This window comes from Saimiri boliviensis, chromosome 2, assembly GCF_048565385.1.
Source record: "Saimiri boliviensis isolate mSaiBol1 chromosome 2, mSaiBol1.pri, whole genome shotgun sequence".
Lineage (NCBI taxonomy): Eukaryota > Metazoa > Chordata > Mammalia > Primates > Cebidae > Saimiri > Saimiri boliviensis.
Window position 1 is genome coordinate 219,038,510 of NC_133450.1, and position 25,455 is coordinate 219,063,964.

The 25,455-nt window shown below is 44.2% G+C and overlaps 1 protein-coding gene across 4 annotated transcripts in view; it reads left to right on the forward strand.

Moving 5' to 3' along the window:
• MVB12B (multivesicular body subunit 12B) overlaps window positions 1-25,455 on the forward strand; it is a 179,257-nt gene that overhangs the window by 35,941 nt on the left and 117,861 nt on the right. For 3 of the 4 annotated variants that reach the window (XM_074395353.1, XM_039475072.2, XM_010351399.3), the window contains exons 3-4: window positions 19,780-19,887; window positions 25,327-25,423. In XM_074395353.1, coding sequence (XP_074251454.1) covers window positions 19,780-19,887; window positions 25,327-25,423 — 205 coding nt within the window. The remainder of the gene's footprint in view (window positions 1-19,779; window positions 19,888-25,326; window positions 25,424-25,455) is intronic. The other variant, XM_039475073.2, reaches the window with a different exon arrangement.

Sequence of the window (25,455 nt, forward strand, 5' to 3'; positions counted from 1 at the left end):
GGATTAGTCTATTTTTTCTCAGTTCTATAATTTTTTGTTTCCTGTATTTTGGTGCTCAGTCATTAGTTGCATTCACATTTAGGACTGATATGTCCTCATGATTAATTGACCCCTTCTTCATTATTAAGTGACCTTCTTTATCTCTGCTAATATTCTTTTCTCTGAAATCTGCTTTGTCATATGTTAGTATAGCCACTACAACTTTCTTTTGATATGCGTTGGCGTGAAATACTCTTTTCCATCTTTTTGCTTTGAGCCTATCTGTCTTTATATTTAAAGTGGCTTTCTTATAGAGATTGTAATATCTAGTCTGACAATTTTTTCCTTTTAATTGGGGTGTTTAGCCCATTTGTATTCAACATGATTATTGATGTGGTTGGGTTTAAATTTACTAATCTTTCTCTGTGTTTATTTTTTCCTCATCTGTTGTTTTTTCCCCTTTTCCTGTTTTTCCAACATATTTTTTATTAATAATTTTATCTCATTTTATTGTCTCTGTTGGCCTCCTAGTTCTATTTCTTTTTGTTGTTGTTTCTCAGTAGTTGCTTTTGAGTTTACACCATGTGTCTTTAGCTTATCACAGTCTACTTTTAAGTAACATACAACTTCACGTGTAGTATAAGAACAGGATGTTTATTCCTTCTCTTCTGGCCCTTGTGCTATTGTTGGCATATGTTTTTTTTCCCTACATATGTCATACACTCCACAATACATTGCTATGTTTGCTTTAAAATTGTATTATCTTATAAAAGACTTAAAAATAATAAGTCTTTTATAGTTATCCCTATGATACTATTTCTAGTGCTCTTCATTGCTTTGTGTAGATCCACATTTTCATCTGATATAATTTTCCTTCAGCCTGACAAAGTTTTTTGAACATTTTTCATAGTGTTCGTTTGTTGGTGATGTATTCTCTCAGCTTTTGTTTGTCTGAACAAAGTATTTATTTTGTCTTTGCTTTTGAAGGATGTTTTCCTCAGGTATAGAAATCTAAGTTGGCATTTTCTTTCAGTACTTTAAAGATGTTGCTACAAGTACAAAACTTAGCCAGGTGTGGTGGTGCACACCTGTAATTCCAGCTGCTCAAGAGGGTCAGGTGGGAGAATCACCTGAGCCCGGAAAGTCAAGCCTGCAGTGAGCTGTGATTGCATCACTGCACTCCAGCCTGAGCAACAGAATAAAACTCTGTCTGGGGGAAAAAAAAGAAAAAAAAGATGTTGCTCCATTCCCTTACTGCTTGCATTGTTTCTTATGAGAAGTCTGCTGTCATTTTTACCTTTGTTTTTCTGTATGTGGGGGGTCTCAGGCTGTCTTTAAGATTTTTCTCTTTGTCACTGGTTTTAAGCATTTTCATTATGATATGGATTGGTGTAGTTTTCTTAATGTTTATTCTGCTTGAATTTGTGGGTTTATGATTTTCATCAAATTTGTAACATTTTTGTTTATTATTAAAGTATTTCTTTTTCACTTCTCCCTTTCTGGGACTCCAAAGACATGTGTATCGGACCACTTGGTATCATCCCACAGCTTAAACAGCTAGAAAAACACATGAAAGGAAATGACAAAGATAAAATCAGAAATTAAAAGTAAGAGAAAAGGAGGGAGAGATGTTAAGAATTGAGTCTTCTGGCAAATCTAATAGTAAATGAAATAATATAAATATAAGGAAAGTTTATTTGGTAAAAGGAAAGTAAGAATAGAGGAGATTTCAGAATTATAAAAGAAGATGATATGTAGCTCTATGTACAGCCATGTATGACGAAAATGGAAAATCCTGATGAGCTAAATAAATAATTTCTACTGCTATCTAAGAAAAAATCCTATAAAAAAACCTGTATCCAAGTAATAAATTGGAAATGTCATTAGATAATTAATTATTTACAACAAAAACACTAGGCCTAAATTACTTTAAGGTAACATTCTCTCAAATTATCAAGGAACAGTTAATTTTTACATCATACGAACTATCCTAAAGCTTTGAAAAAAGATTGGAAGCTTCTTCATTTGTTTTGCAGAGCTAATTTAACCTCGACAGTTGACCTTGCTAATGTAAATGGTACTGCTCCCCCACCTCATTTTATTTTTTAAATGGTTATTGGTATGGTTTACATATTTTGCATAAAAGAAAATTAATTTTTGGCTGGGTGTGGTGGCTCACGCCTATAATCCCAGCACTTTGGGAGGCTGAGGCGGGCAGATCACCTGAGGTCAGGAGTTTGAGACCAGCTGGTCAACATGGTGAAACCCCATCTCTACTAAAAATACAAAAATTAGCCAGGCATGGTGACACGTGCCTATAATCCCATCTGCTTGGGAGGCTGAGGCAGGAAAATTACTTGAACATGGGAGGTGGAGGTTTCAGTGAGCCCAGATTGTGCCGTTACACTCCAGCCTGGGCAGCAGAGCAAGACTCGGTCTCAAAAAAAAAAAAAAAAGGAAAATTAATTTTTTTTTTTTTTTGAGACGGAATTTCGCTCTTGTTACCCAGGCTGGAGTGCAATGGCGCGATCTCGGCTCACCGCAACCTCTGCCTCCTGGGTTCAGGCAATTCTCCTGCCTCAGCCTCCTGAGTGGCTGGGATTACAGGCACGCACCACCATGCCCAGCTAATTTTTTGTATATTTAGTAGAGACGGGGTTTCACCGTGTTGACCAGGATGGTCTCGATCTCTCGACCTTGTGATCCACCCGCCTCGGCCTCCCAAAGTGCTGGGATTACAGGCTTGAGCCACCGCGCCCGGCAAGGGAAAATTAATTTTTAAAAAATTTATTTCTCTTACAGTCAGCAACCTCATTGAATTATTGTTTCTAATTCCCTCTCTTGTTTCCTGGCTGTTCCATGACTCTTTTGATTATGGTTTAGGATGACAAATTTATGAGGTGTATATAATGGGAAATTATGTGATTACAAGTTCTACCGTGTGTATGGGGAGTGGCAGGTGAGAGAGAGACAATGTAGGAAGTGATTGACCTGTGGATTAAGCAAATACACGTTCACTCTGTTCTCCACACTCCTTTCTTAAGGCCTATTGGATTGCCTCCTGGTGCATCTCCCTAACTCCATTCTAACCTTCTCCAATCTTCCCTGAACTGTTGCCAGTGGAAACTTTCCAAAAGATGAGGTCACTCACCTGCTTAGAATTGTGCCCTGGCCCTGTTTTTGGACTTAAAGGCAAATTCATTGTTTTACTTACCACCAAGTGCTGAGCAGCTAGAACTCAGTGTTTATCCAGTGGATGGGCTTCACTGGCATCTGAGGCTTGTTTAGATTTGCTCCTTCTCTACCTTTCGTTTCTCATTCTGCCCCTGTTGAACTGTACACAGTTCCTCAGAGGTGTGTGCCCATCCTTGCCTCTGTGCTTTTGTGTGTGCCCGCCGTTCCTCTCCCTGCGGAATTATGTTCTGGTTCTGTGTGTTTCAATAGCGCCTTTTCTTTCCTCCATTGCAGTGCTTACCACTCTTTAATTATAGTTTAACTACAGTTATCACTCTTTAATTACTTTTCCTGAGTACTGAGCCCCATGAGGAGGAGGCCATGGAGCTGTGCCTTTAATGTAGCTGTACCCCCAGTACCCAGCATAGGGCCTGGTGCATATTCTCCACTAGCATGCATGGAACGTTTATGGAATTGGATTAGCTGGCTCCTTTCTGTTTTGCCTTTCTGTGTCTGGGATATTGGATGCCAACATCCAGCTAAGTTATGTTTGTGTTAAACATGAATTGAAATGCAATTACGGCTGGCAATGTGGTTTGAGAGCTGAGTAATAGAGTAAATAAGAAGAGTGACTTAGTCACGAGGACCAGTTTATCTCCTTTCCTTTCTTGCCTCCTGTCACTGGGCATGACTCATGAACAGCACGAGTTCGACTTGTATTCTCTTAAATCCCATCACTTTAACTCTTCCTGCCCTCCTTGTCTTGCTGGGTCTCCTTCAGGGCCCCTTTGTTAAAACCAGCAAGAAGCCCACAGCCAGGTCCTGCAGTCTGAGCTGGTTGGCACCAGAGGAGGCTGTACTTCCTGGGCAGAGGTAGAGCCAGCACCCTGGGTGGGAGTGTGCATGGGGCCACTGAAGTTTTAGCTGGTCCCAGGATCACTAGTTTTCACTATTGACCACCTTGTGCTAGGACCCTAGCTAAGGCAAACATAGTGTCTTTTATCAAAGATGCTGCCACCTTACCTTAGACCCATTGCTTTCACAGCCTTCTTGAATTGCATTCAGGAATTGTGTCTTAGGTTGGACACCTTGAGGTTAACCGATTTGGCTTGTTGGAAAAACTCCTCTCTTCTTGTTCTTTTTTTTTTTTTTTTTCTTTTTGAGAGGGAGTCTAACTCTGTGGCCCAGGCTGGAGTGCAGTGGCATGATCTTGGCTCATTGCAACCTCTGCCTCCTGGGTTCAAGCAATTCTCCTGCCTTAGCCTCCTGAGTAGCTGGGATTATAGGTGTGTGCCACCACACCCACCTAATTTTTTGCATTTTTTTAGTAGAGATGGGATTTAAACATGTTGCCCAGGCTGGTCTCGAACTCCTGAGCTCAGGCAGTCTACCCACTTTGCCCTCCCAAAGTGCTGGGATTACAGGGGTGAGCCACCACACCCAGCCCCTTCTTGTTCTTAAGAAGGCATTGAGATGTCCTGTGGTCTCCACTCAGAGGTCTCTGGAATCTTTCAGACTGTGCACTTGCTTATTAATATGCCTTTCTATTGTTTCTCTAAATCAGCTGGCATGCTCATTTTATAAACCCACTTTCCTAGATCCAAAGGGAGATTTCATCAAACTTTAGAGATGGAGCAGAGGAAGAGAGAAGCTTTCATTTATTAGCAATTATTTATTAAGCCCCGACTATGCATGGGCCTATACTGGGTGCTGCGAACTAAGTGGTGAATGGTCAGATGTGGCACCTGCCTGTGTGGAATTTACAGACCCAGACTGAAGGGCTAAAAATGCAAAAGGGGGCAGCAGAGATTGCAGCACCATCCAGTGGCCCTCCTCCTGCCCAAGATTAATCCCGGTAGGTGAGTTCTCATTTCCCCATCTTCCTGCTTGGCTTTTGCTTGGAATTTCCTCCCTCATTGTGCTATCAGTCTCTCCCCCTTCTCTGCATCTTCCTTTCCACAAAAACATGCCTCTGTCCCCTCTGTTCATAGCAGCTGCTGCCCTGCCACCCTCCCTCCATCTCCCCAGCCTCTCCAGCTACCGTCTTTGTGTGCTGTACTCCCCAAAATCATCCCTGCTTGCCATCTCCTCTCCAATATCCCCATTCACCCCTCAATTCCTAAATTGTCTGACATGTGGCTCTTCCCTAATCCTTATTCTTCTCGACCCCAATTCAACTTTGGATACTGTTGACCGATTTCCTCCTTCCTTAATGTGTTCATTTTCTGAATGCAGAACTAGTACATGTTCATTATAGACGATACAGAAGATTTTTATCAAAAGCACAAGGAAGAAAATAAAGTCAACCTATAATCCACTCAGGAAAACTGTTGTCAACACTTTCACTCTCCTTTAGTTTGTGTGTGTGTGTGTGTGTGTGTGTGTGTGCGCGCGTGTGTGTGTTTTAGCAGTAATGGGATTTATAACCTGCTTATTATTGCATTATATTTTCTTACAGTATTTTCTTAGCTCGTTGGATATTCTTCTGTAGTCCTTCTTTCCTGAAACACTGCATCCTTTCCGTTTGATTTCAGCTGCGTTCAGCTTTGTTCCCCTCTGACTCCCTTTCTTGTGGTAGCCTCTCCCTCACCGTGCGCACTGCCCAGTTCCCACCCGGCCTCCTGCACTGAGCACTCTTCTCTCACTTGGCGTCCGGCCCTGCCAGGCACCCAGCTGCCGACTGTAGCAGCCAGCCTGTGCTCTCTGTAGCACCGGGCCTCCGTTTCCACCAGCCTGCTGGACAAGCCCACAAATCATGGCTGGCTGACAGCTCAACCTGAGTATTCCCAAACCGAACTCCTCTTCTGTTTCCTCACCACTCCCAATAGAAGACCCAACCCACAACTACCCTTCTGAATGTTCGCATGAGACAGAGGCCAGAATCCTCCCAGGGCTCCTCTGCCATCCCTGCCTGCCAGCACCCCATCAGGCATTTCTTCATCTTTTCATCCTCCTCTTCGGTCTCTGCTTCCACCTGGATGAGGTCCTCACAACTCTTGACCTGGGTAGTTTCTTCTAAGTAGTCTCTGGCATCTCCCATTGTGGCTCCAGGTTTCTCCTGTAAGCGCCACTCTGAGAATTCCTCCTCCCTGCCTGGAGCTCTCTAGCCATGCTCCCCTTCTTGCTCCCTAGGATGGGGCAGATCCTAAGACAGCACCTGCCCTGCAGCCTCCCAGGTTCCACCCCCTCCCACCAGATCTCTGTGGTCGTCTGGTCTGCTCTCCTCTCTCACCTGTGTGGCCAGTGGTCCAGCCAACCCCACACTTCCCACACGTGCCAGGGAGGACCCACACCCCGGCCTTTTCTGTCCTGTCTTCTAGGGGTGTGCCTGCCCCTCTTGTCCCCGCTTCGTTTCTGCCCTCTAGCACTTTGTAATACATCCCACCTGAAGATGCCTTTGGTTCTGTTTACCCTCTCGGCAACCTGCCTCTTCTTCTTCTGCCTTATGCTTGCTTTCGAGAGCCCTCGACACTTGGTTCCCCCTTACAGCACAGAGATGATTGTGTGTTACACTTCTGGTGACACCAGATATCCGTGCTGTGTCTGCCCCTGCACTCGTTGCTTCTACACACAGTTTATTTCACACAATAACCCTGCCAAGTTGCTATTGCAATCTTGTTTTACAAGTAAGAAAGCAAAGCCTCCGAGAGCTCAAGGGTGTGGCTGAGCCGAGGTCAAACCCAGGTCTCCTGCCTCTGCGTGGCTCTCTTCCCTGTGCCCTCACTCCTGATTCAGCTCACCTGGGAGCCATCCTCGGAGGGAGGGGAGGGAGTGCCTTATATATCATAAATGCCTAGTGAAGGTTTGCTGAAAGAAAAGGAAAGACTTGTGGCCTGAAGAGAGGAATTGCAGCCTAGTGATGATGGCACATTGTTGGGGAGGGCTCTGTTTGAAGCCAGGCCTGCCTGCACATCGGGTGTGGAAGGGAAGCAGTGATTCTGATGCAACACCAATACTTAGCAGTGATTAAGAGATTACTGTGTACGGACCAAAGCGCTTTATTTGGTGCTGTAACGACAACTGTATGAGCTAGGACCTATTGTTTTCATTTATAGAGACAGAAGCAGAGGCTCAGAGAGGTTAAGTAACACAGCCAAGGCCACATAGCCACTACTGGTTGGTGAATCCAGAATTTGAATCACATCTGTCTGGTATCAAGGTCCATGTTTTAAACTCTGTATGCCGCTGGCCTGGGAGGCTGGTATTGGGTCATGTGGAACAAATGTTATCCCAGATTCCAGCCAGGAAGGGGCTTTGGAGCCCACCCTGCTTTGCTTTTTCTTCTCTGCTCAGCAGATGCACCCTCCATAATGAAATCACCTTGAACTCCTTGGATGCTGTCGTAGAGAGAGGGTTGGAGAACCTTGTCTTTAAAAAAAAATTCTTTCAACAATATCTCATGACATTTCAAAAATTATCAAAGCTCATCTCAGAAAATCTAAATCATATGGAATTCTATCAACCGAAGAGTGAAAATATTACCTTTCTTTTTTCCTCTAATGCCAATACATCTCGTTGACAGTTTGCAAGTATCTTTCTAGACTTATGTTTTCCTTTTTACCAAAAAAGTATTTATTTTTAATTAAATAAGGAATGGAAGAATATTTTATCTAAAAGTATTAAACAACAGCCAAAGCTTAAGTACCTTTCATCCACACCAGTTTGCTCATTTTTCTTCCTGACTTTTTTCTCAGCATTTATATGTAAATGACTTACAGAAATATATCGTTGTAATTTGTGTTTTTAATATAAATTAGATTATGCCATCAGTCCATGCTTTATTTTTATGAAAGATGTACACGTGTCACCGTAGATCTTTCTAGACTCGTGTGTGTGACCTTCCTCACTCTTGTTTCTAGACCTTCCCCACTCTTGTTCGCAGGTGTGTGATTCTCCGTGGTTGAGTCAGGGCCGCAGGAGCCTTCTCCTGCTGCTCAGCCTGTAGTTCTTTTGCCTTCAGTTTTTCACTCAACAGAGCTTTTAGTGCGTGCCTCCTTGTTAAGGTTGTTGGATTTAGCAAATTAAGATACAGGATGAGTATTTTGAAAAATTTTTTAATTAAAAAAAGTGTTTGTTATTTGTCTGAAATTTAAATTTCACTGGATGCCTGTATTATCTGTAGCAACTCCATTCCTTATGCACATTTGTGAGATTTGAAAAAGAAGTTTCTTTTTAAGGTCTGTTATCTGATTTTTAAATTTAAAAAGTTATATTACAAAATATAGAGAGAAGGATAGAGAACAATGTAGCAAATGCCCATGTATCCACCATGCAGCTCTTCCAAGTCTTGATGTTTCATAAAATTTATGTCAGATTTCTTTTTTAATCAAAGAAAGAAAACGTTGATGCCCATGCATCCCTCAGGCCCATGCCTTCTTCCTTTCCAGAGTCTCTAGTGCTCTAAGTTTGGTGTTTTTCATTCCTAGATATCTTTTCATGTTTTCACAGTCTGTATAGGTGATATCTTACATGGGATAGAGGTCATACTTGTACGTGTTTTTCAATTTTTGTTTGTTTGTTTGTTTTGAGATGGAGTTTCAGTCTTGTTGCCCAGGCTCAAGTGCAATGGTGCTACCTGGGATTACAGGCATGTGCCACCATGCCTGGCTAATTTTGTATTTTTAGTAGAGATGGGGTTTCTCCATGTTGGTCAAGTTGGTCTTGAACTCTTGACCTCAGGTGATCTACCCATCTCGGTCTCCCACAGTGCTGGGATTACAGGCATGAGCTACCGTGCCTGGCCAACATGTTTTTTTCTTAGCAGCATTCTTGAGTTATTTTTCCTGGCTGATACAGCTCTAATTCATGTATTTTCAAGGGGTATAGAATTATATTCCATGAATATACTATAACTTATTTATCCTTCTGTTGGGGAGGATTTGGGTCATTTTTAATAATGTAATTCTATAAACAATGTTGTAATTAATATCCTTTTGTCTTTATGCTAAGAATTTCTCTAGGAACAAATGAGGAACAGAATTGCTGCTCATTTTCACCCTTCTGGATATAGTCATGTGCCTGCTGAAGTGGTATGCAGGTTCAGGTTTGTGCTCCCCTTACTTTGTTGGACATTCGCAGTTTGGTCAGTGGTTTGCCATGAGTGGTCTAGCACTGCCGTTTTGCTTGTGGATGATGTCTTCTTATTGCTTGGGAGGGTTTTTATTTTTATTTTTATTTTTTTGAGACAGAGTCTTGCTCTGTCCACCAGGCTGGAGTACAGTGGTGCCATCTCAGCTCACTACAACCTCTACCTCCTGGTTCAAGTGATTCTCCTGCCTCAGCCTCCCTAGTAGTTGGGAATACAGGCACCCAACACCATGCCCAGCTAATTTTTGTATTTTTAGTAGAGATGGGGTTTCACCATGTTGTCCAGGCTGGTCTCAAACTCCTGACCTCAAGTGATCTGCCCACCTTGACCTTCCAAACTGCGGAGATTACAGGTGTGAGCCACCATGCCTGGCCTGGAGGGGTTCTTTATTTCCTTATTTTGGATGTTAATCCATTGTCACTGTGCACTGCTCCCAGTCTAAAGCTTATCTTTTTACTTTGTGTCTTGTGTCCTTTGTAGTATCCAAGTTTTTAATTTTAGGGCAGTAAGATTCATCAGCCTATTCTTTTATAGATGGTTTTGTGCATGTCCATCTATTTCTTTAATACTTATCTCTACTAAAACATAAAATACTCCATATTTTTTTCTAGAAGTTTGGAAGTTTTGCTTTTCACATTTAATCTTTAATCCACCAAGAATTTGTTTGTCAAAGTGAGGTAGGACTCAATTTGGTTTTCCCTCTGTAGTGATGATCAGGTGTCTGGGTACTGTTGATTGACTAGTCCTTACGTCAGCCACTGATGTGTCACTGGAGTGCTGTGGTAGACCGAGTGTCCTGTGGCTGAGAGGAGCCAGCCTTCCCCTGGGTGCTGACCAGCCACAAGCAACCTCTAAGGCTGCTGATGCTGCTCTCTGCAGGCTTGCGGAGGTTCAGGGCCCTGTCATAGCTTGGCTCTCTAGGTGCAACAGAAACGGGAGCAATTCTGGCCCAGAGCCTCCCTCCTGATGACCTGGAACAGGGAGGATGTACCTGCTCTGATGCGGCCAGGTTCCCTGCTTGCGTGTATATCTCCCTGTCTCGTGGGCCTCCCACGGAGCTGTCTCTGCCTGGCTCCCTTCAACCATCAAGAGGTGCAGACCTAGGGCTCCTAATCCCTTAGTGTCTTCAGGGGCCTTTGCTGGGAATTGAGATCTGCTTTCTGCCTCCCTGCCCAGCCTTGCAAAGCCATCCCCTCTGTGCCTGGCATGGCCAAGCCACCTGTGCCACAGGTAGAATGAAGAAAGAGCTATCTTGTGTCGTCCTGAATGCACCAAGCTTCATCTTTGTGTATTTTTCATACTATGCATTCTTTTCATGGTACAATCAGCCATTTGGCAAACTATCTGATTATGTACTGTAAACAGGGCATGAGGCCAGGTACTCAGAAAAATATTCCATGAATAAGGTAATATCTTTACTTTAAGGACCAGAGTTCATAGTAATTAGGTAACATTTTTTTAGTATCTACCATGTGCCAGGCCTTATGCTAAGTACTTCTAAAAATACTCGTAGCATTATTGAGATATAATTCATATACCACAAAATTCACTTTTTGAGAGTATACAGTCCATTGGTTTTTAGTGTAGTCAGAGTTGCACAACTATCACTGCCATTTAATTTCCAACATTGTCATCACCCGCTAAAGAAGCCCCAGCTCATTAGCCATTCTGTCCATCATCTTCCCCTGATCTCAGACCATGGCAGCACTCATCCACTTTTGTCTCTAGAGATTTTCCATTTCTAGACTTTTCATATAAACAAAAATATTCCAATATAATATGTGGTTTTTTGTGTCCATCTTATTTTACTTCCCAAACTGTTTTCAGGGCTTATCTAAGTTGCATTACGTATCAGTACATTATTCCTTTTATGACTGAATATTATTTCATAGTATGGATATGCCACGTTTTATCAGTTGATGGGCATTTGGGTTATTTCTGTGTTTGGGTAATTAAGAAAAAATGCTGTCATGAACATTCGTATGCAAGTTTCTGTGTAAGTGCATGTTTTCATTTCTCTTGGTTATATAACTAGGAATAGAATTGCTGGGTCATATGGCAACTCTATGTCTAACATTTTGAGAAACTTCCAGACTGTTTTCCAAAGTGGCTGCCCCCTGTTACAATCCCACCAGCAGTGCAGAGGGCTTGCATTTGTCCACATCCTTGCCAACATTTGGATTGCTGTCCTTTTCATTGTAGCTACCATAGTGGTTCTGAAGTGGTATCTTGTTGTGGTTAAGTGCCTTTTTGCTTTCTCTCATTTAATCCTTACAAATAATTCTATGAGGTATATATTATTTCTATTGTTGTGTTTAGGTGAGGCTCAGAGAGTAAAAGAGTGACTTTGGAAAACCCTAGTATGTAAGTGGCAGAGCTGGGACTTGAACTCAAATCTGACTGACTCCAGAAGTCTAAGTTCTTGCCTGCTAGGATCATCAGGGAGGCTGTAGAGTGCTGGGTTCTTTCAGCCAGGCCCTAAATAATGAGATCATTTCAACAAGACACATAGATGCAAGAGGGAGCAAAATGAGCAAAGGCAGGAAGGTAGGAGATTGTAGGGCACAGTTAGGAAAGACCTATCTGAGGAAGGAGAACTAGAGTGGAGAAGTGGGTACAGTATCAGGAGGGCCAGAGAGGCTCAAGGCCAACAGGGCTGGGTGGTCCGCTGTCTCCCTGTGCCCGGTGAGTAGAGAGGACCACCTGGAGACTGAGGGAGATGAGATGCATTGGTCTTAAGGAACATGTTTATGCTTTGCATTTCTTTTGCTAAAAAATTTAGACATCTCAGCTGAAGGTATAAGAAAATGATGCAAATAAAATCAGAACTGAAAAACAACTAGGAGTTCCTGCACTCTTCACTGGATTAGTCAAATGCTTCTGACTTTCACTTTGTATTTGTAGAAAGCGTCTTGGGCACACCACCTGTTAGGGACTCCACGGATGGTTGGGTAGGCTTCTTGCCTCTGCTGTGCCCACACTGCTCTTACTGAGTTTAAATGGCTCACAGTTGGCCGCTGTCTGGCCTGGGCCAAGTGTGTGTGTTTCCACTGTTGATGATCTAACATACCCAGAGGCCTTTGAACTTCATTCTTGTTCATCGTGTCAGCCAGATTATTTCCTTTGGAACGTCTGCAGAATTTCCTGGCTCCTTTGATTGCTTTCTGTCTGCTGAATACACCTTTGAATTGTGGGTGGGCTCTCTTGAAACACCAGGGTGTAAACGGATTGATGAAATTGGTGGTTAGCATGTCTTTTGAGAGTTTCTCTTTGGCAAGGAGCACTCAATTCCGATGTTGAAAAACCTCTGACGGTTGAAATGATTGACTGCACAGCTCCTCTTTAGGTGGCTTAGTTGGATAGCTGATTTACAAAGTGCTTCACAAGTTTAAATCCAGCGGATTTTTATTTTTCACTCCATCAAATGAAGTATTTACAATTGTTTTTCTTATAAAAGCTATATATGCTCATTACCAAAAAAGCAGAAGAAATACAGGCAAAAATAAAAAGAACATTAAAAATACTCGTAATCTCAACTGTGCAAAGCCAAACAGTGGTTGATGTTTTGCTTTATATTTGCCTAGATCCCTTTACAGATAATTGTTTTGAAAACAAAATATAGGATTGTACTTTGTAAACCGTGTTGTAAGTTACTCTTTCTCCTGAACTTTTCCATGTTAGTATGTATGTGTGTACAAAGTTGTTTCAAATGGCTGCTGAATCTTCTATTGTGAGGATGTCCTCTAATCTTTAGAAATTTATTATCTCCCACTCTTGCCTTTATAAGCTGAGCCCCAATAAGCATTATCAATAACACTCCTCCCATCTTACCAGGCTCCAGTTACAGAGCCCTACTTTCTGCCTCTTTAATATAACAACTTTATTTCTACCCTAGGGTTTTCACAGTAGCTGCTCCCCAGCCCCCAGGTCTTTCAGGGATTAAGGGACTCCCTTAAACCAGGGAGATTGCTTACATTTAACCTCAGGGGTCACTTTACAGTCAGCATATTTTACAGGCAAGCCACAGGTAGCCAGTCCCACTGTCCAGTGGACTGTTCAGGGCTTCCTGAATGCACATCATCTTCTGTGACTGCTACACAGTGGTCCAGAATGTGAACTCTGAAATCACACCAGAGAAAGCAATCAGAGACCTGGGCTATGTGAGACAGGAATTGGTAGAGCCCTGTGTCGATTCCGTGGCAGAGGCAGCCACCGTCCCAGGGACTCCCGGGGTGCTGCAGCTCCCCCTCCAGGCATCTGCATTTTGGGGAAGCCTAGCCAGGGGGAAGGCTGGAATCAGCTGGATGTGCAGCTTTGGACATTGTCACCCACTTGGGAACATATTAGCAAGCAAACTAGGAGTGAGATTATGTTGCATTGCTATTCATGTCCCTGATGGCAGCAATAGCAGTGGTTTGCCTAAAAGAAATAACGAATTTTCATACTCTCTTCGATATTTCCCCAGCTCTCTTTCAGAGTTAAAATTTGCTTTTACTTTAACAAAGTGATACATGTGTGCAGTTTAAAAACTCAGAGCGCTCGTAATATAGCAGCCCCTGCCCTGTCTCCCCACCTTTGCCTTTTTATTTCCCAGACATTTGCTTTCAACTTCTTAAGATTTTTTTCTCTCTAGTACTTATCTCCCTATTTCTAAGTAATTTTATTATATTGCTTATTTCTTGATTATTTTCTTCTCTTATAATCTCCCCCCATTAAGTATTATCACAGTTTTTGCTGGATTAATGCTCAGTGTTCCCAGATTATAATGCAGACATTGGGTACCACTGAATCAAGTAACGTATTAGGAGTGTGTGTTCTTTCTCATACGACCTTTTATTTTTCTTGGAATTAATCAAACTTGTTTCATTCATTTGAGGAGTCGTCCAGATGCCTATTGATTTTCACATTACTTTCTTAAAATGTCTTTTTAATTTTGAAATTGATTCCATTTTTTTTTTTTTTTTTTTTTTTTGTCGAATAGCCTTAGGTCCATTGTTTTCATTGTTCTAAATGCTCCAAGGCCTTTGTCACATGCCCATGCCTATTTCCTTCCAACCAGTAAGTCCGGTTCTAAATGCTCTCCCCTCCACAACCCTCCTCCCCAGAGATTGCTGCCCTGACGTCTCTTCCTTTCCCTGTCTGGGCCTGGGTGTGCTGCTGTCGCCTGGCTGCTGTGCTGTGTGGGTTCTGTTTCCTGGAGTTTATGGTTTCCCCTTTATTGATTTAATCCTCGGTTCTGCTGATGCATCCTCCAGTAGCTTCCTCAGAAAGGGCCCCTGAGAGATAAACTTTTTAAGTCCTTGCACATCAGCAAAGGTCTTTATTCCACCCTCGCACTTAATCGATAGTGGGCTTAGGTGTGGAATTCCAGAGCTCCTCAGAATTTTGAAGACATTGTTATCTTGTATTTTAGTTTCCAGTGTTGCAGTTGGGAAATTGGATGCAGAATGATTCCCGTTCCTTTGTATGTGTCCCATTATTTCTCTCTGCAAGTATTTAAGGTGGTTTCTTTATCCCCTTTGTGGTGGGATTCTCTGTTCTTTTGTTTTGGGTGGGTCTTTTTCATCCACGTTGCAGAAGCACTCAGGACCTCTAACACAGAGGCTCCCCCTACCCTCCGTTTTTTGTTTTAAAAATTCTTTCTGAAACTTTTGTTAGTTGGATGTCATCTTGACCCTTCAGTTTTCATTCCTATGATCGATCTCTTCATCTTTGTACTTTACCTTCTAGAAGGTTTCCTCAGCTTTCTGTTCCAGTGTTTACAATTTCTAATCTCTTTATATTGCCCTCAAAGTGTTCCTTTTTGAAAAAGTTTTCATCATATTCTGTTCTTGTTTGGTATCTGCAATCTATTCACCCGTCCCTCTGAGGATTTAATTACAGGCTGGGTTCTCTGTCCTAAGCTGGCACTGTTTCCTCCTATTCTCTGTGCTTCCTTCAAGCTCCCTTTTTTCTATTTTTGGCCCTTCTGTTGTGTCTGAGCCTGTCCCCAGTGCCTGGTGACCCTTTGTTATGGGTTGGCATTTAAGATGGAAGCACCAGCTCATGGGTGGGGGGCCTGCTGGCTGGTGGGCTACACAGTGGGGCTACAAGCAGGAGCTGGCTCAGGGATCATGGGCTGGTCCACCTTGGAGCTCTCCAGAGACAAAGCCCTCAGTGTCCAGCATTCAGGGGAGGCTGCTGGAAGCAGGAAGGAGGGTGAGCCCGGGTGGTGGGGAGGGGCCTGCCATTGCCATTCAATGTGCATGCACCGTTACCCAGTTACCCTTGTTTCCACTCTAAAGTTGCACCTCCTCCCCCACCTCCTCCTGGCCTCCAACCTCCTTCCCCACCTGCCCGTGTTCTAGAGTCCTGAGCCGTGCTGGGTTCCTTTCTGCAAAAAATACACCTGAAACAGAAGTGGGCACCCAGGAGTCTAACCACTTTGTTTACGAACCTTGTTTCAGCCCGCCTGATTCAGCCTGAAACTTGCACTTGCTCCCCTGTCCCCACCCCAGTTGGTTTCTGGTTATTCTGGATCCTGGGGCTCTGCTCAGCATCTGCCCCCATGGGCCCATTAGGTCGCAACCCCTCCACTGGCTAAAGTCCTTGCCTTCTGCTTTCTGCAATGCCAGGCCCTTGTGCTACCTCTCCCCTCTCGCTCTTCATTGTGGAGGCTTCTGCACTCTCCACTTGATTGCTGTTTTAGAGGAATCCTGGCAGGAAGAGAGATAAGCTGTGTGTACAGTCCGCCACTGCCTTGCCCTAGGGCCCTGCTCCTCCTCAGAAATGGCTCCTACTCCCGGGGAAGAAATGCCAGGAGAGAGGTTGTGATCGTGTGTGAGTGAGTGTGAGTGTGCAAGAGCATGTGCGTGCATGCACGTGTGCTCATGTGTGTGCGAGGCCCTGAAACAGACTCTGAAGGTTCTGCAGTCAGCAGACATCTCACGTTGTCTTGGGTACAAGGCGGCAAACATACAAGGTAACCAAAAGAGTAGGTGGCCTCCGTGCTGAAATGGGTATGTGCCTCAGAGTGGTGATTCTGAAGGGGATTCACTCAGCCCAATGATTAAATCCTGGACATTTCATTTAAAACATTTCCCGTTACCTTACTTGGGAAGCTGGCAGAGTATGTGGCTTTTCACACTGCCCTGATTACAGAATTGACTTGTTCATTTATTCTTTAACAAGGTTAGATGGAGCCCATCCATGCAGGCACTGTGCTTGGCACAAGGGGTAAAATGGCGAGCAGAACAGGCACTGCTATTGTCCCTGTGAAGCTTATAGTCCAGGGTGTGATAGCAGGAGGAGGACAGATGTTCCTCGTACAAGTATATCATTTGTGTTTGGAAAGATCAGATTTAGTCCCAGAGATTGGCGCTGAGCCCTCAGACGACAGAGGACTTTTTGAATCCAGATGTAGCCTGACATCACTTTTAAGACTTGGTTCTCTGTCAGAGCAGATGTCCCCTTTTTTGGTTTAGAAACATTAGCGCTGTCTTTGGAGTGCTCATACACTAAGGCAGGCGCTCTGCATGTCCATGGTCTCCTCTGCCCCAGCGGTGATGCCCACAGGGAGAGGCAGCATGTCCACTTTGCAGAGGACAGGACTGGCTTAAGCCATTGGGCCTCAAGTTCAAGTCTGCCTGAATTCCTTGCAGCGAATACTCTACACAAAGTGGTCCTCCACCCCACACCCCACCTCCCTTTCTGATGCTGGGACCTGAGGCTGACTGCTGAGTTTATAAGCTTCTGCAGGGGCACCGGGAGGCATGGGCACCGTCAGGTAGACCCTGCCTTGAGTCAGGTGTGTGGGATCCTCTTGGGGTTGTGACTTCAGCCACATAGACAGATCATTTATCTTGCAGATCATTAGCTCTCCTGACTTGGGATGGAAAGAATTTAGGTTATTAGGCACCTTTATGTGACTGGGTTGGGAAGAAGCCCCTGGGTACATCTTACTGCTGTGGGGAAGACAGGCCGGAAATGCCCACCTTGTTCCACCAGGGCCGCCTTCCCAGTGTTCTCAAGGAGCCAGGAACCCACATTGTACTCCTCACCCAGTACCTGGTGCTATGGATCCCTGAACCATCCAGCCCTCCGGGCTCCCTTCCAGAGACCTGCTCTGCCCAGCAACACCTTCCTTGGGGGTTAGGGGAGGTTCTCTCTCTTCTCTCTCTCTCTCTCTCTCTCTCTCTCTCTCTCTCTCATTCTTCCCACCTCACCTCCCTGGGCTCCTTCATGATGCCTTTACACACTTTTACCTCATTGCAAATGAATTTCGGTCCAGGTCAAAGCTGGGCCTTTGGTCATCCTTGTTTAATGCTTCATAGATAAGGATTGGGGGAACAGTGGCGCGTAGGCTCAAACAGAGGAGCCCACACTGCCGGCTTTTTCCCATTACATTTTTATTTCTCACTCAGAGAAAGGACGGTTCTAGCAGTGTGGTGAGTGGAGAGAATCATCACCGGCAAACCCTGGAGACCTTTCTAGCCTTGGGTTAGAAGGCACACCCCTCTCTGTGGGATTCCCAGATACCCAAACAAGCCCTTCTAGATGCCCTTGTCTGTTGGAAGGCTAAAGGCACAGCTCCCTGTCTTCCAGCGCAGCTTGTGGTTGGAGTGTTCTGCAGACAGTTTCTGTTTTTGAAAGTTTATCAGAAATTATGCATTTATTATAGAGAGACCATGGAGGTTCCCTTATTCCTTTTGTTTACAACGTGTTTTATTTTTACATTTTAGTGGTTCTAAAATTGGGATGCATCTTAAAATAGACACACATGTTTGGATATGGTACTATGCCTTTTTTTGTGTGAAGGGGTGTTCCCCAAATGACTGCATCCTAGAATTGAGGAAATACAGTAAAAAGTGCCTTGGGAGAAAATCTTTCAAAACATAGAATCCATGGGAGGAAACAAGCATAGGACGTGCTTGGTGGTAGAGGAGCTGAGACCACTGCCTTAAATCTCATGTTTCCATAGAAACTCTACGGATCACCATTATGGGGAAAAATGCCGACCCCCATTCCATCCTGTTTCTATCTGTGGGGGTGACATACTTGGAGAAACAGTTCCTAAAATTATCCCCATACCATTCCTCCTTCAGCTTTCGAGTCAAAATATATTTGCATCTTTATCATAAGGGCCTTTCTTTTCCTGTTGTTATATTTGCTAATTTACAATTGTTTGGTTTGAAAAACAAGCATTTTTTCTTTTGCCTCCTGGCCTTTCAGTTTTTCTAAGGCAGCCTCAGAGAGCGTGGCTGTGGTGGGCTCCAGGAATGTCCTGGGAAGCCTGAGCCCACTGGACTGGGGTCCTGGCTCCCGCCTCCGCTGTGAGCATGTGACAGGCAGAGGCCATCCACGTGCTGCGGGGCCCGCCATGCTCTGTGCAGAGCCTGCAGTCAGTGTGCAGGATGCGGCTGCATCAGAGCAGTTGTGTGTGAAGAATGGAGGCACTTCCAGCAGTTTGTCAGGATGGGCAGGAGCTTGTCAGGTCAAGGACCAGATCCCAAAGTCTAAAGCTCAAAAGGAGAACCCAGAAGGAGTCAGAAAGTGAGCTGCTCAGAGACTTCCTATAGAGTTTATCCCAAAACGGGTGCTGCTCCTCGGTCTTCCTGGATGCCCCGCTTCGAGGTTCTTAAAGGAAGGCATGCAAGGTTGAGTCATACCCTTACAGGGAGGCTGAGGCAGAAAACAGACCAAGCCCTGACCAGCAATTCACAGAGCAGTCTGGAAAGAAATAGGAAGAAAGCACCACCCTCTTCTCCTCCTCCTCTCCCATCTCCTTTGCATGCTCTTCTCACAAAGCCGGGTCTTTCATGCGAATACCCACTAGCCCAGCCCAGTCTAGGTCACAGGGGCTTTGATACTCAGATCAAGGCTGGCTGGCGTCATTCTCACGACACTTCCTAGTGGAGAATTTCTACAGCTACAGGTGAGAAAATGGCTTCCTAGTGAGACCAGGAACAAGGAACCGAGTCTTCTTTTGTTTTTCTATCCTGATCCAGTTTCTGACCTTGAATACCACTCTCAGGGCTTGTACCAAGAGGATGCAGGGTGGAGTGAAATGTTTCTGACCTCCCTCTCCACCCCAGCCTCCAGTAGAATCCCATTGACTGAAGCACCCAGCTGGTCCCAGGGCCCTAGAACAGGAGGCTGTGTCACCCTCACTGCAGGCAGTGGCCCCTCAGGTGGCTCATCACACCCTGTGGACTCCTTTCTTCACCCACACCATCCCCTGTGAGTAAGTGGTAATGTGCTGACTTACCCAATCCCTTCTTGGTCCAACAAAAGTTGCTCTTTTCTCATTAGAACCGTTTTTGTCAGGGTGTCTTTAATCAACAGCTTCCCCAGGGACAGTATTTTTAGAAGTTGTATTTTTCACACTCTCCCTTTTCCCCTTTTGGAAAATCTCATCCCAGTGCCTAGTGAAATAAACTAATGAGATGCCCAGAGAGCCCGGGCCCGTGTTAATTGGAACATGCGGAAGAAGTGGCCACGCACACCTTCAGCTCCTTCCTGCCTTACCTGCGCTCCTTTTCTCTGTCTCTTTGGTGTAGGTTGCACAGACAGCAGATGGTGTGGATGCCGACCTCTGGAAAGATGGCTTATTTAAATCCAAGGTTACCAGATACCTGTGTTTCACAAGATCATTTTCCAAAGAAAATGTAAGTCTAGTCGCAGTTTCTACTTGCTGAGTGAGCACAAGTAATTTACATTCCTGTTTGGAATTTCCTCATTTTGTTGTTGTGGTTTATTTTCATTGCCATATTAATTTATCTGTGGTTTTAGGGAACTGGGTAGAATCAGCAGCCAGCACTGTGTTTCATTTATTAACAGTATTATTAACCATGTACCCAAGTGTACCGTGAATTCCATTAAATTGTGATCTCAAAAGGAAACCAGGAAATTTCTCTCCCAGCTCTGCTCTCGTTTGCCTACCTTTCCTCCAAGCAACAAATCACAGGATAGTGCGGCAGTGAGAGTTCTCCAGTGGAGCGGGATTTAACGCTGGCCAGCAAAGGCAGCATGGCTCAGGGAGGGCCCGTATGACCCCACCCCGTCCACAGACATCATGCCCTTGCTTCCACAGTGACATTTCTGCTCCCTTTGAATCTCTATGTGACATATCACATTTCATTATTTTTGTGGGTAAGTATCCACTCCTGCAGATTTCTCTTACTGTGCTTTTTAAAAATACTTGCACCCGTAAATTAGGAAACTTTGAAGACATCTACTAAGGTTTTGGTTTTTGTTTTTTACGTCTAATAAGGTATTTTAATAGATGAATTGGCAAAAAAGAAAGTAGCTTTAGTGAGTATCTTCTTTGTGCAAGGCCTGTCCTGGGTACCTCATTCTGTCCACACATAATCTCTACAAGTGGAAGTTCCTTTCCAGTGAAGAAACCGAGATCCAGGAGGTGATATGCTTGTTCAAGGTTACTTCTCTTCCCTAGCCCCAAATAGGGAGCAGTTGGGATTTTCATTTACAGGGCTAACCTTTCATTTTTGGTCAAATGTTATTGTCTCTTTGTCATGTCAGTTTTTATTTTTGGAAATCTTTTTATTGATTTATTTATATAAATTATAACAGTAATATTTGTTTGTGGTTAAAGAAAAAATACTGAACCCAGATGACAAATATCCTCATTCAACAGCATGAAGTGGGGAAAGCATTAGTCCTCCTCTCTGCCACCTGGGGAGAGGAGGGTGGGTCCATCACAGGGTCCTGGCGTGTACCCTCAGTGTTTTCTGAATGTAGACCATCACGTGACTTTCTGGCTTGCACTCTCTTCTACCCCTATTCCTGTTGTTTGTTGTTAATTCTTTGGTAGGAGAATTATTCTGAGCATATTCAGGACTGGGAGAAAAGTCATTGCTTTATTTTTTTCCCCCTAATTACAAGAGCAATATATGCGCGTTGTAAAGTACAGAGTTTATAATGGAGTCAGGGAAAACCTTGGCACAAAAGACTGGTAATCTTCTCAATTCAGGCATTTGAGTGTATTTTAAATACCAGGAAGGTAGCAGGGCTAAAGCATGGACAAGGGCACTGTGAGTTTGTAATGAGTCCCCGAAGGTTCCCCGGCTCACTGAGCACCCGGAGGAGGCACCCAGGTGTGGGCTGAAGGCTGAGTAGAGGTTTCAGTTAAAAATGAGTAGAGGCCAAAGAGGCTTCAGTTGAAAGTGGCCCAAGGACAGCTGTGATCTCTGTGATCATTTTTTATTTTTGTTCTTACTGCATTTTACCCCAAAGACCATGGGGTGTCGGTACTTAGGCTAGCGGAGTCCCCGCATCCCTTGGAGTGGGGACAGTGACAGAGCTAAATATGACAAAGACAAGTCACCGGGGCTTGTTAGCATTGGGTATCGTGGGTAAGTGTATTCGAGAAAATCCATTGATTTCGTCAACATGTGTTGAACGTTAAAAAGATATTTCTTGGCATGATGAAGGGATGTTGGAATAGGACGAAGGCAGTGTGAGAAGCCTCTGCCTCGCTTTGAAGTGGTGCGTATTGTTTTTGGAAAAAGAATGAATGGATCCGATACTGGGATCCAATCGATCGAGTTCCAGCGGTTGGCAGGGGCCCTCTTGCCAACCCAGGAGTGCAGGAGGAATCAAATATTTTAATCTGTTACAGCCAGTCTGTGCTGGCTCTGTAGTCCAAACCAAGACTTTGAAGAACATAATGTTTTACAACTGTAAAGGAGGGATGTGGGATCTCCAGACTGGACAGATTCTTAATTAGGTGACTTGAGACTCCCAGCGTAGGAGTTTTGGGAGACTCCTTTGGAACCTAAATTTCTTTCCCCCAATAATGCTATTAATACAGAAACCTGGCTTTGGAGTGACATTGCTTCCTGGGGAAGGATCGAGATTAATTGCACTTTTCATGCCCTGTACTTTCTGCATTACCTGTAATAATAATGTACATAGATTAGGTAGGGAGGATATTAAACAGAAGGATTTATGAACATTTGAATATTAAGTTGGTTATCTGTGGCTACCTTAAATGCAAGGTTGTCAAAAATAATTACAGTATACTAGCAAATACTGGCTACCAGAGACAATATAAATACCCTGAGTCAGTGCATATTGGGCTTTTGGCATGAATCATTTGCTCAACAAGGATTGGGAATACGTTCTTCATATTTATGAGGAGGAAATGAAAGAGAGCACAGATGGGGGAGGGGAGAGGAACAGGCAAAATTAATGGTGTCGCAGACCCACTGTATTAAACCCAGTACAGTGGCAGCCCTGTGTCAGGAGGGACCACACTTGGGCTGTGGGGGGCTCTGACAGTGCAGCCTCCCATTTTGTATGCATGCAAGGGGTTTTCCATGCTTTTTTTTTTTTTTTTTTTTTAAATGGCCGAACCACTGATGTTCAGGTTTTATAATCAGGGACATTTGTAGAGTGTGTGGAGGGTGAGGTCACTAAGTGGTTTGCAGTTGACTTCTGTAAAACCCAACTTGTCAAGTAGAAGACATTTGAGAAGGATATTGATGAATGCCCATCCATCTGCAGGGCAGGAAAACATGCCTAGTTGTTAATTTCTCAATGCAGAAAGCAGTGATGACATGGAAAAGCAACTGCCATGAAAAAAAATTATGATAGATTGGGTCAGGCGATTCTGAAAGCAGCTGATGCTTGCAAGTTAGGTTAACAGTTCAAACCCTTCCTACATGGTCAGAGATTTATTCCGCGTTCTGAGGTCCCACTTACCACTCCCTAGGCTGTGCTGTATGTTGTCTTCCTGAAGCCCAGCTACCTGGAATGTCAGAATATTAATTGTTGCCAAATACGATAGTTCTGAGAGAAAGAAACGGTTTCCTGATGGCAGTGCCGTAAAAACACTGATCATAGGTTATACTTGCTGTTTTGACCTTCCTAGTTAAATTTTCATAATTTATTTCATTTGTATATTTTTGGTTGATAATATATCTATTATATTTATTAGTGTATATCAGTACTTTAGATATTTTTATTGATATAGTTTAGATTTGACATCTCAGCAAACCCAACTTGATTGTGTGTGTGTGTGTGTGTGTGTGTGTGTGTGTGTATGTGTATTTTTTTGAGACAAAGTCTCCCTCTGTCGCCCAGGCTGGAATGCAGTGGCACAGCCTCAGCTCACTGCAACCTCCGCCTCCCGGGTTCAAGCGATTCTCCTGCCTCAGCCTTCAGAGTAGCTGGAACTACAGATGCCCACCAGCACACCCAGCTAATTTTTCTGTTTTTTAAAGTAGAGACAGGGTTTCATCATGTTGGCCAGGCTGGTCTCAACCCCCTGACCTCAAGTGATCTGCCTGCCTTGGCCTTCCAAAGTGCTGGGACTACAGGCATGAGCCACTGTGCCCAGCTGATTTTTATTTATTTGTTTATTTATTTTTGAGACAGGGTCTTACTCTGTTGCTCAGACTGAAGTGCGGTGGCATGATCTTGGCTCACTGCAGCCCCAACCTCCCAGGCTCCAACCATCCTCCTACTTCAGCTTCCTGAGTAGCTGGGACTACATGCCTGAGTGCCACCACACCCAGCCATTTTTTTTTTTTTTTCCATTTCTAGAGATGGGGTTTTGCCATGTTTCCTAGGCTGGTCTCAAACGCCTGAGCTCAAGAGCCCCGTCCGCCTTGGCCTCCCAAAGTGTGGGGATTACAGGTGTGAGCTACAGCGCCTGGCCTCCAGTTTGATTTCTGACTCTGAGTGGCCCAATTGAAAAATGTGCCCCCAAAAATAATTTATTCAGCAAATAATTACTGAGTACCTGCTGTGTGGCAAAAACCATGCTAGGCTTGTATTTACAGTAGGAACAGAGATAGTTTTGGTTCTCACGGTTCTTAAACTCTAGAAGGGAGACAGATATTAAACAAATAACCCCACAAATTGATAGGGAGGGAAAAAGAGAGTGCCAAGAGGGAACATGACACAGTTTAGATGATGAGAACTCCCTGCTTGGATTTCAGAGACGTGGCACAGTGCAGGTGGAGGTGGGATCTTGGCTCCCATGTGCAGAGATGGAGGTAGCAGCCCTTCTTCTCTAAGCAAGATGGAACAACAGCCTGAGAAGTTGCTGTCCAGGGCAGAGTGATGGCTGACCAACTAGATGCTTGTCCAAGGATGCTGAACAAGTAAACGGAGAGCATGCTCACGCTGGGCTTCGGGGTTGAGGCACTTCTGCAAAATGGGCACGTGGAGTGCACTGCTAGTATCCTAACAGGAGAGATTTGGGGTTAGAACCCATCGTTCTTTCCTTAACTGGCTCTGACTAGAGAGGGGGAACCAAGCTGCAGATTACTCTGAAGATTTTGATGAAATCTCCAAAGTGGCCCCACATATTTAAGTTGTAGGGTAGATATCTTTAGCGCTTATTTCCAGCTTGAAATGCGGGCTGCAAGTGCCGGCATGTTTGCAAAGAGCTTTCTCTCGCAATTACAGAATAGTCTACTGTCTTTGAAAGATATTTTTACCTAGTTACAGAAACTGCGCACTGTGGACCCCATACACTACCACTAAATAGAAACTTTAGGAGGCCCTGGTGCATGTCATTTTAGAATATGTGTAATATTGAGGCAGCAGGGCTTTCACTCTGTATTAGTTTATGATTCTTGGGATTTTGCAAAATGTATCTAGCAACTGAAATGTGTGTCACTATGCAGACTGGTGATCACTTAGGAGTGTGATGGGTTCCCTGTTAGGTTTATGTGCAGCTCTTCCCTACGAGTGCCTCAGGAATTTGCTCTTTTTAAAAACTCCTGGCCTTGAGATCTGATGCTCAGGGCTGAGTGGTAGCCTGGTCCCGGGACCTGTGAGCACAGCTGCCCTCTGCTGGGTTATGTCTAGAGCATCTCCTGGGTTGCTCCCAGCTCACCAAGGCCGTGTCTGAGTGAGTGGCTTTGAGGTTCCACAGATGAATCTCCTTCCTGGGGGCCACACGAGTCCCTTTGTAACCACTGGGGAACATTAAGTGTCATCTACTCTAATTAACCTGCTGTCATAAAGCTGCATGAGTCATTGTGTTAAATATGCATCTTGAAGCCAAAATGGCAAACCTACCACAGGCGTGTTCGGATTAATAGTCTGTATCTCTTTTCTTTCTTCCCAAGAGTCATCTGGGGAACGTGTTAGTAGATATGAAGCTCATTGACATCAAGGACACACTGCCTGTGGGCTTCATCCCAATTCAGGAGACGGTGGACACACGTGAGTCATCCTTTAGTAGCACTCATCACAAT